This window comes from Etheostoma spectabile, chromosome 15 (genome assembly GCF_008692095.1).
Source record: "Etheostoma spectabile isolate EspeVRDwgs_2016 chromosome 15, UIUC_Espe_1.0, whole genome shotgun sequence".
Lineage (NCBI taxonomy): Eukaryota > Metazoa > Chordata > Actinopteri > Perciformes > Percidae > Etheostoma > Etheostoma spectabile.
Window position 1 is genome coordinate 6,038,522 of NC_045747.1, and position 11,120 is coordinate 6,049,641.

At 38.4% G+C, this 11,120-nt stretch overlaps 1 protein-coding gene across 1 annotated transcript; it reads left to right on the top strand.

The window, feature by feature from the left end:
* Positions 1 to 8,808, top strand: LOC116703364 (adhesion G protein-coupled receptor E1). Its single transcript, XM_032538066.1, has 23 exons — positions 1 to 81; positions 561 to 596; positions 693 to 1,064; positions 1,267 to 1,398; positions 1,574 to 1,720; positions 1,823 to 1,948; positions 2,363 to 2,506; positions 2,677 to 2,823; positions 2,911 to 3,057; positions 3,146 to 3,183; positions 3,427 to 3,507; positions 3,653 to 3,682; positions 3,782 to 3,947; positions 4,047 to 4,160; positions 4,242 to 4,414; positions 4,512 to 4,682; positions 5,456 to 5,659; positions 5,753 to 5,991; positions 6,083 to 6,149; positions 7,044 to 7,135; positions 7,438 to 7,597; positions 7,726 to 7,791; positions 8,127 to 8,808. The coding sequence occupies exons 1-23, from the start codon at positions 48 to 50 to the stop codon at positions 8,181 to 8,183; spliced, it is 2,943 nt and encodes a 980-aa protein (XP_032393957.1). The 5' UTR covers positions 1 to 47; the 3' UTR covers positions 8,184 to 8,808.
* The last annotated feature ends 2,312 nt before the right edge of the window (positions 8,809 to 11,120 follow it).

An 11,120-nucleotide genomic window follows, 5' to 3' on the forward strand; every position in this document is an offset into this window, starting at 1 on the left:
CATATCTTTAACAGTATAGATCGATGTTATGTGAGGTCTGATCAGCCATGATGAACTGCTGTGCTCTTGCACTTCTCCTGGGTGAGTTATTCATGTTTTATTAAGTGAATAATGTGTGAAAATTATTTAGTACTCTAAATTAGACCAGATAACATTTAGTGTAACATTGAGTGTATACTTTCACCCATTGAGCTGGCACAATTACTTTTAAATCTGCATCCGGAATTAGAACTGCATCCAGAGTGACAGACAATATGGGATTTCTATGTTTTAACTAAATGCAACAATGTTATGTTTTAAAAATAATTCTGTACATTATATGGCTAAATATGAGCTACAACAAGTCATATTGTACGGTATGTTGTAAGTAACTTTTTTATACAGTAATTTAGGCTTATACATGCCTTAATTATGAGCACCAGTTCAGCACTGAGCTCATTTCTATAAGAGGATTGCACATAAATCTCACACAATTTTTTTATTTAATATTTTGTTTCAATTGTGTGACCTTTAAAGAAGTCATTGAAACAATAACTCTCCTTTGTCTTTGTGGTTTATAGGTTCCCTCTTTGTCCTTGGCCATTGTGGTTCTCTTGGTATGAATGACGTTCACTTGAAAACATGAGATTCAGATGTTGGTTTATTAGTGTTTGTCATCATTAACACACCATACGTTTTTCTGTTCCATGCAGATTATTGTGATGACTACACAAATATAACTGATACATGGCGCAACTACTTGTTTTCATCAACTTTGATGCCCGGCTTCCCAAAGGATGATCATCATCTTACTTTAAAATGGTTGCGCTTCACAGGGATTGGTGGCGACAGAATTATAACAAGCTGCCTTCCAAAAAATCGTGCTGGTAGCGTGAACAGCGTTTATTTGGAGTTTTCATATCCAACAAATGAATCTCTACCAGCAACAGGGACTGCATATACTAATGGTTTATTGTGCGGTTCGAAATATTATCCGATTCAAATCAGCGTGGTCCTCTGTCCTGGAGGATTCTACATATACAATCGAGCCTCTCACCCACACGGATATTTGGTTATCGCTACCTGTAAGCCAATTATTACCCATTGTCATCAATTGCTTTACATTTTGATGTAGACATGTCCCACTGATGTGCTACTAACTAACTAGTTAAAGATACCTGCTTTTATCTTTTTAAAATTATACATATCGTTTTTTGTGTTTGTGTTTGTGGCATTTTGTGTTTCTCTCTCTCTCTTTGTGTGTGTGTGTGTGCCCTCTCTGTTTAGATCATTATGAATGTAACCGTGACTCCTGTGGACCACTTGCTGAGTGTTCAGACATTGGAGGATGTAGTTGTGTTTCTGGGTTCAGAATCCCTCCAGGATACCTACCCACTCCACAGTCATATGGTTGTGTTGGTAAATACACTGCATTTCATATGAACTGTAGACAAATTTAATTGGGATTTATAATGACTCTAACTACCTTTTTTGTTGTTGCTGGAAGCACACCAAGATGTTTCATGCACAGAGTCTGCATTTTGTGAGCATGTACACACACCGTAATGTTCCTGTTTGTAACATCTCTTGTTAGACATAAATGAGTGCAAGGAGACTACAGGACTTTGCGGTCCATACTCCAGCTGTATTAACACCCCTGGATCCTATTACTGTGAATGTCTGAAAGGATTCCAGGCAAACAATTCAGCATCACCACCTGGAAGCTCCAACATTTGCAAAGGTACCATTGAAATATATACTGTTTGCCAGTTTTATTGTAAATCCCGAGCTGCAATGACTTTATTTTTTTCAGGCTGATAAAGATGTTTTTTTTTCTTCATAGATACTGACGAGTGTCTTGACAATGTCTGTGGTGATGGTGGTACCTGTCTCAACAACGTAGGAAGTTTTGTGTGTAAATGCCTTAAAGGTTACCACCTTGTACCTGCTTCAACTCCTCTTTGTCAAGGTAATAAAATGACAGAATAATTCAAAAACCTTTTCTCATGTTCTCCAAGTTATTTTTTGTCAGATTCAGTTCTACATTTTATGTAGCCAAAAAGTTTGCCAACACATTGAAACTATCAGCAAAACAAGAAAATATAAACCAATGTTTTGACATGTTCACCACAACAGCAGTTAGTGTCTGTATTAATAGTCAACTTATCCAAGAACAAGAATCAATGTACACAATTTCCTCGATGCAAGATTTCAGATAGGCACCTTATTCTGGAAGAGAAACATGGTTCCTACTGATCATTGACATTAATTGAGTAATGTATTTTAACAGTTTCATTTTGTTTTTATTTTGGAGTAAAATCACTTTAATCCATTTATTTTTATATTTTAACAGTTTAATGCCATCTTTACTGTCCTTTCTCAGATGTTGATGAGTGTTTCAATTCCACCATCTGTGGCCCTGAATCTATTTGCACCAACACCCCCGGAGCTTTTACCTGTGCATGTCATCTGGGATTCACACCGACTGCACCGGGCCAGGAGCCCAACAAGACCAACATCTGTATTGGTATTTGAATCAATATTCTTTTCAGATGCAAGATGTTTTTCAGCATCTAGAAGCAAATGGAAAGTGACATCCCAATTGTAACTTCTAGCAGAAGTGAAGAGTCACGCACACAATGCTGTCTAGGTTCTAGCTGGTTTATTGTTTTAATATGTGTACCATGTATTTGGCAGATATTTATGAGTGTGTCGCATACACTACCATCTGTGGTCCTAATTCCAACTGCACAAACTCATACGGATCTTACGCCTGCGCCTGCTTGCCTGGTTATCGGCTGAACAACCATGACGTGATAGCCAGCATTACTAACCCATGCACAGGTCTGTGATCACTAGTAGTGTTTGATTTGACTGTTATACATTTTTTTTCCACTATGTGTTTAACTGTGTGTGGTTTTCTCTCTACAGATATAGATGAGTGCAGTGAGACACCTGGTATATGTGGTAAACTGACTGTGTGCACTAATGTACCGGGGACATTCTATTGTTCTTGTCCTGATGGATTCTTCCCTTCAACTGGAGTTTTGTGGGAGATGGGCATCACATTTTGTAAAAGTGAGCAAAGTCAAGTTCGAATAAAAATTAAGATTTATGAAAATGTTAAAAACTTCATGTAATTTTCTTTCTTCTAAATTACTGACAGGGATTCAAGATATTCTAGATGCAATTAAACCCCCAGAGGTAAGAAGATGTTATGTTATGGATAATAACGTTCAAACAATTATATCAACTTCACTCAATTAAAGCTGCATTGTTTAAGGATCTTGGTAGAAGGTGATCTAGATGCCAGTGCTGACCCTGGCTTGTTGTAATGTTGAACTTGCAGTTGGCAAAAGTCAGATCAAACCTTTCTGTCAACACATAGATGTCAAATCACCAGCTCACAGTGAAGTAAACACATACTCACACACACTTTTATTGCAGGGTCAGACAAAAGAAAGAGCTTTCCTTTGCAATATGGGTGAACAACTTCAAAACAACACAGATGTTGTCTTACCAGGAGCGGTATGTATAAAACCCAGCTGTTTTAAGGGTAAAGACAAATCCCACAGTTCCTGACTGTCTAAACAGGATATATAATGTGATGTGCTCAGGACATTGTTTGAATTGCACTCACTGTTTTTACTGTCCTTCTTGGTTTGTTTTGCAGACAGTGTCGAACAGCCTTTCTGCATCGATGGTACTTGGCATTTAACGAAATTACACCTTTGTATCACATTTATCTTTGACATTTTGTTGACCTTTTATTCATTCATTACAATGGCTTAAATTCTTGTAGGAAGTGTCAGGTGTTGGACCACGTGCAAGTTCAATCACGGTGAGTAGTGAAGGAAATGGGGAGATTGGCAGTGTAATCCTGGACATCTCGGACCATCTAGTTGCTGCGATGGTGCGACTATCTCCACCAAACCAAACCACAATAGCAGTGCAAACTCCAACAGTGGGTAAGAGTGGTTCCCCCTAGTTTAGATGGGCTACACACACATTCCCAGTGCATATTATCAACTATACCTTTATATGTTTAATTTTCATCCATTTTCAAGATTTGACCCTACATACCATTGACCCTGGGAGTCATGATGAAAACAATGTTGCACTTTCTGCCAAAGGACAGACCATGGAAATCAACTTACAGGCTATAGCCAGCACCAACAATGGTGAGACAGAGAGATTATAACAAACATGATGACTATAACATTTATAGATGTTTAATTCTTGTATCATGTGGACACTCCCAGGCTCTGCAGCAATTGCCTTTATGACAGTGAATGGGATGGAGAGTCTTCTTAGTCATCAATACTTTCAAACGGAGAACACGACACAGATGTACTCGGATGTTTTTACTGCAATAATACCGACAATAAACACCACCAACCTCACAGAGCCTGTCAACTTTACCATCCAACATCAGGTGCAACCTCAACCAAAATCACAATCACAAATACCTGTCCATCCAGACAAAAATAAACTAGCATTTAGTGTAATCTCTTTTTCTGTTGTTTTCTCAGAAAGTACCTGATTCTGGAATAGTGACTTGTGTGTACTGGAAAGAGGGAAGCCAAGAAGAGCCAATGCAGTGGTCGGCAGAGGGCTGTTGGGTTGCATTCTCTCATGAAAACTACACAGTGTGCAGCTGCTCCCACCTTTCCACATTTGCCCTTATCATGCAGATTGGGGAGGTATATCAGATTTCTATGGACAGTACATGGTAAAAGTGTGTTGCTAAGGTCACACAATTGAGGACTATTAAAATCCTAACTGATTTCGAAGATTTTGTCCAACAGATGTTTATTAGAGCATGTTCCATTTGTGCTTGGAAGTTGGATTTTCTAAGGTCAAAGTCCGAAACACACCTCCTGATCTTGGATTTCCGAGCTCGGAACTCGGGCAACCACCGAGTACCCCAAACTAAAAATCCAACCTGGCCGCTCCGTCTATCAACCCGTCTATGGCATCAACAGTTGTGAAATCTGTAATAACAGTTAATACAGTTATAAGCACTTCTGTATCATTTGTGTCTCACTAAATCAGTTGTACACACAGCACTGTCTAACTTCAACTTGTGGACATGTTTTGCTTTTTGTATGCACAAAAAACAGTGTTACGCATTGTTAAAACCGGCATTGCTAATAATGGCTAACCTGGTTAGAGCTAAGGAAAACAATGAATATCCGACTTGTAAATGGAACGTGTGGGTGTCAACTTGGGTGTGACATCATTACCAGCTTCGGCTTCCGAGTTCCGAGGTACAAGGAACACGCTATTATACTCACACCACATGATTTAACAAAGGGCGCTATGGTACAATAGGACCTACAATAATATATTTAGACATCTGCCAGCCTTACAATCTTCTAGTGTGTACCCATATGAAGAGAAAGTTGCAGACCCAAGATCAGGCCAATCATAATCTATGTGTGTATTTCTCTCTGTGTGTCTTCTGCCTTCTCAGCCTCCACCAGGTAATCCATTCTTAGAGTGGCTAAACCGAATGTGTGTAATTATCGGACTGTTCTTCTTAGCTTTGGCCATCTTCACCTTCATGCTGTGTAGCTGGAACCCCAAGATCAACAACACAGCCCGTCTTCACCTCTGCCTCAACCTCTTCTTCACCCATCTGCTGCTGCTGTGGAATGACAAATATGTTGATCAAAAGGTACAGTTAGACTAAGAATCAGATTTGTTGCTGATGCTATTTCCAGAAGCAATTTTTGTTTGTTTACATCTTCTTCTTCTTGTGTCTTCACAGCTGGCCTGCAAAGTAATGGCAGGGCTTCTCCACTTCTTAGTTATAGCAGGTTTTGTGTGGATGCTGCTGGAGGCGCTCCAGCTCCACCTTTTGGTACGGAGGCTCTCTAAGGTGCAGGTCATCCAGAGAGATGGCCTCCCCAGGCCACTTCTCTATCTGATTGGCTACGGCGTTCCATTTGTGATTGTGGGTGTTTCTGCAGTCATATATTCTGATGGATATGGTGCTACTGATAATGCGTGAGTAGGACAAACATTATTACATACATTCATATTATCCTGCATGTCTGATTTGCATTTAGGTTAAAATAATTGTTTGATTCTGTTGCAGGTGCTGGCTCTCTAGAAAGCGCAGTTTCAATTGGGCTTTAACAGGCCCTGTGATTGTTATCCTTGGAGTGAGTATATTGCACGTTGGCAATTGCATCCCATCTTTTTACACAAAAATCGAATTACCTCAGTCTGGTGTGTTCTGTAATTTTAACATCTGGAACAATATTTGGCTAACCGAATAACAAACCAATGTGCACTTTGAAGGAACCCTGCCACACGTGTTTCATTACTTTGTGATAATGTTGGAAGTTCTACCATGGACCCTGTAACATTTGTTTGTGGAAAAAACTGCCTTGGTTAACTTGTTTCAAGCCATTCTAATGTGGTGTAGAAAGCCTGCAGGAAGACTCAGCTTGATTTGTTCCAGTTCTCATTAATATTGAATGAGCTAAGCTGCTTGACTCTTATTGGCTAACAGTTAGCCAATGAGAGCCTGGCTATAAGAATCCTTTACCCAACACAACTGGACAAGCTCATGAATAGTAATGAGCTCAGGGAACATGACGTCAGACTGACCAGCTTTTTTAATTGGCCTGATTTCTCCGCTTATTTCTTTTCAGTGGCTAGAGCTGACAGAAGAGGTAGCAGTTCATTTTCACATTCACAACATAAAACGAACGCATATCTCACATATCTGAACACTCTCTCATTGCCCTGCTAGATTTACAATGAAGACCAATTGAATGAGGTGCAATCCAAACAGAAATTTAATTTAAATTTTATCTATGGGACGTGAGTGATTTGGCTTACTAAGGATTTTAGGAGACGCGAAAAAAGGGAGGGGTAGAAAAGTGTTAACTCAGTGCAAATGAAGGTGGACTTCGTCTGATTACTGAAAAGTGAAGCAGCGCAAGGCCAGGAAATGTAGTCTTTACCATCTGTGATAAGTGTTTTTCTTTTCTTTTTGGCAATATTCTGCCCTATCGCAGCTCAGCATCTGTGTCTTTTCTTTCTTTAAGCTTAATTGGGTACTGTTCTGTGCTACTCTATGGAGTCTGAGACCCACCCTGGTCAACATGAAAAGTGATGTTTCTCAATCCAAAGACACCAGGTTTGAGTGTTCAAGATTTTCTTAACATAGAAATTTAAAATCTGAAGAAATCTATTCATACATAATGTGGGCTAACTACAGTATGACAACATATAACAGACTCAACATAAAGTCCACTTGAACGCATTTAATAGTCTTGTGCAAGTACACAAATTGATTTTCTAGCTACAGTCACACTTATACACTCATGGATTCATTTTGTCAGCTGATAGAGCATTAAAAATACTGCACACGGTAGCCTTGTTTGTGTGAAGAGTTCTACATTTTTAAGTTAAATTCTCATTAAATTCTCATTGTTACAGGTTGATTTTGTTCAAGATTGTGGCCCAGTTTGTCATACTGGGCTGTACCTGGATTCTGGGCCTGTACCAGACAAACCTTTTCTTCCAGGTCCTCTTTATAATTCTTAACTCCCAGCAGGGCACGTTCCTCTACATCGTCCACTGCCTGCTCAACAAGGAGGTAGACTCTTAATGCAGATGGCACTCTGTGATTCGTTTTTAATTCATAGAGCACTATTGCTAACAATAACAGCAATTGTTGCATTAACACATAACTCTAAATGGTTTGCATTTCATTGTATTTTCTAGGTTAGAGATGAATACATAAAATGGCTGACCTGTTCTTTCAATAAGCCCAAAGAAGGAGGATCTGTGGTGAGTTCTATTAACTCAACAACAATGCGCAATACCAGGAACCACTTTAATAATTGTGAAATGATTGCATTTATTGCAGTAAACCTTATTATTTTGAGGTTCTTTATATGGCTATCAAGACACAAAATAGAATGCTGTACAGACAAAACATCCTGGGTGATCCTAGGTGGGCCTATATATGTGGATCTACATTGTATACACTCTTCAAAAAGTCTTGTGCTTCACTGATCTGTAGAAAGTTTACTTGCTGGAATTATGATTTATGTAATTTATGTAACGTTGCATGCCTCCTATTTTAATGTATAAAACCAAATATGAAAAATGTATTTCTACAGAAAGATGCACCGTCAGTCTCCGAGGACTGGGACAAGGCTGAAGAGAAGACAGGCTGATGGTGATGGAATGAGTATGACAAAGAGACTCACAAGACAGAGAGGAGAAATGCAAGCCTAATCCACTTTGAACCATCAGTTGTTATAAATAGTTGGTGTGGTTGGGGATGACAAACCATCAAATGTACAGTATATATGTATGTTTGTGTCTATGTGCTGTATCTACTATTATTCCTTGTGTCCTTTTCAGCTATGCATGATGTTCACTTGGAGACAACACTGTTTAGTTATATTAGCCTTTTGTCATCAGCCAGAAACTTAATGTATGTGCATATTTATACACATAAGTACTGTAGCTTTTGGAGTTTCAAAGACAACAGCTATTCAAATCTCATGTAATATCCATCCTGTTTAGTCTGTCACCCATGGAACTGGCAATATTGAAAGTATGATAGCTTGTAAGTTGCTTATTTTTAACATTTAAAGTGGTTAGCTCTGTATTAATGTAAACATATCTTGATATGGTGTGTAGTCTCAAAGTTTCAAAACAGATTGTAGGCAGCATGCAAATGTAAGCTTTGGGTCTGTGCAATGAATCAGTACCTAGTAGATTTTAAACTCATCTGTATGTTTTTAGTGCTTTTTAATTGGGAGTTCATAATATAATAAACTTTTGTTGCCATTGTTCCCAGTTTGTTACTGAAATTAACCCAATGTTTTAACATTGCATGTCTTCCCATACAGGATAGGTAGGTATCATATAGCCTACATCAGCTATTTGAGTAGCATGGAAACATTTTTAGAAATAAACTGAAACTACATTGATCTTTGTGAGCAAACTTAAAGGCTTAAAGGAGCATCCCTGTACTAACTCTAGCAGGAGGATAACATGGTGTAGACTTCACCGATAGTTTTCGTTTTTCTCTCTACTGACAGCACTCCAAATTTACAAACAACAGAGTTACATGGTGGAATCGACCGAAAATCTCCTTTAAGTGTCCTGGTTAAATATGGTGTGTTCCTGAATGTATCTATACAATAAAGAACTTTACTGAAACCAAACAAAAAAACTACTGTTAACAGTGTTTACAGATCATTATTATGAGGGACCGAGCTGGCAGGCATGAGGGGTCAACTAAACAGATCTTCACTCAGGCTATGTTACAACATACCAGGCTATGTTACAACATAGCCTGGCTATGTTACAACATACCAGGCTATTTTACAACATACCATTGACATCAACATACCATTGACTAAATAAATGAACAGACTAAACAGACCTAACAGACTAAAGTGACCCCAAAATCTGAAGACAAAGGGAAACATATAACCTGCATGCTTACTATATATCATATAACCGGATCAGACCATTTTTTAAACAAATGGGCAAAGACAAACAGGACTACCTAATTTACAAAGATAACGACACAGCACTATTTTTTTAAATTCTTGTATCATGTGGACACTCCCAGTCTCTGCAGCAGCTGCCTTTATGACAGTGAATGGGATGGAGACGCTTCTTAGTCAATGGAAAACACGACAGAGGTGTACTCGGATGTTTTTACTACAATCGTACCGATAATAAACACGACCAATCTCACCAAGGCTGTCAACTTTACCATCCAACATAAGAAAGTGCAGCCTCAACCAAAATCTAATACCTAACCATTCAGTTAAAAGAAAGTTAAGTGTGACCTCGACTCTTTGTCTCTTGGTTTCTCAGAAAGTACCTGAATCTGGAATAGTGACTTGTACTGGCAAGACAAACCCATCATCTCTCAAAGCATTGTGCGATGGTCGGCAACGAAAAACCGGCATTGTTCCACGATTTGTTAGTAGGTCTTCACCATTCCCCTCATCTCATATCAAAGATATTCTCACAAAGACAAATTACCCTTGATGTTTTACATTACACTAGAGAGGACTCGGCTTTCCTACTTTTCAAAATGTCAGTACCAGGCCTCCATTTGTTCATTCTTCACAAAGGCTCATTTCTTTAGAAGTTGTTTTGAAGGTTTGTGTGGATGTCCAACACATTTCTGCTGCTCTATCTCAGCTTCTGTGTCTTTTTGTCTTTCTGTGTCTTCTTTAAGCTTAATTGAACATTGTTCTGTTCTACTTTAAGGAGTCCGAGACCTGGCCAACAAATGTGTGTTTCAACAGTGATGTTTCTCAATATAAAGACACTATTGTTTTTATGTTTGTTTTTGGATAATTATAAAAAAGAATCTGTAATTTCAGAGGTAAAAAATCTGAACGTTGTCATTGTTTACAGGTTTATTGTGGCTCAGTTTGTAATACTGGGCTGTTTCTTTCCTAACTCCCAGCAGGGCACGTTCCTCTACATCGTCCACTGCCTGCTCAATAAGTAGGCATTCTTCAGCTAGATTACACTTTATCCTAAATTCTAACAACTTGCCGTTAACTGTTGATACAAGGCTAATACTAATACTATAAAGAGTTTATGAATAATAATGTTAAGTTGCATTTGTTAAAAAGATGAGCTACACTGATGTTTACTCTTTGATACTGTGGATTTGTTTGATGTTAAACAGATTCTGTAGTGTTTGTGTTTTTTTGTATATTTTGTGTAACATTAGTGATTGATGAAATTGATGAATTATATGCTCCAGGTGCAAGAAGAGTACATCAGATGTCTGACATGCTTTTTGGAAAGAACAGATCTGTGGTCAGTCCCTGGAAATACAACTCATTATTTCAAGTAGTTAACCACGTTGTTGTTTTCAAGATTCAATTAAAAAAGTGGTTTTACTGAAAAGCTTCAAGCAAACTCACATGTGCCACTTTCCATTCCTCACTATACGTCCCTAATACATCTATTTCAATGAGGCACAGCCCCAAACTGATTCTACCATGTTCAGTGTTTCATATGTGAAAAGGATGAGAAACAGACATGCGTAAACAGTGCAGCGTATTTGGATTGGAGAGTAAGTATTTGCTTTGGCCAATCACTGTAAATCAATTATAGCAATA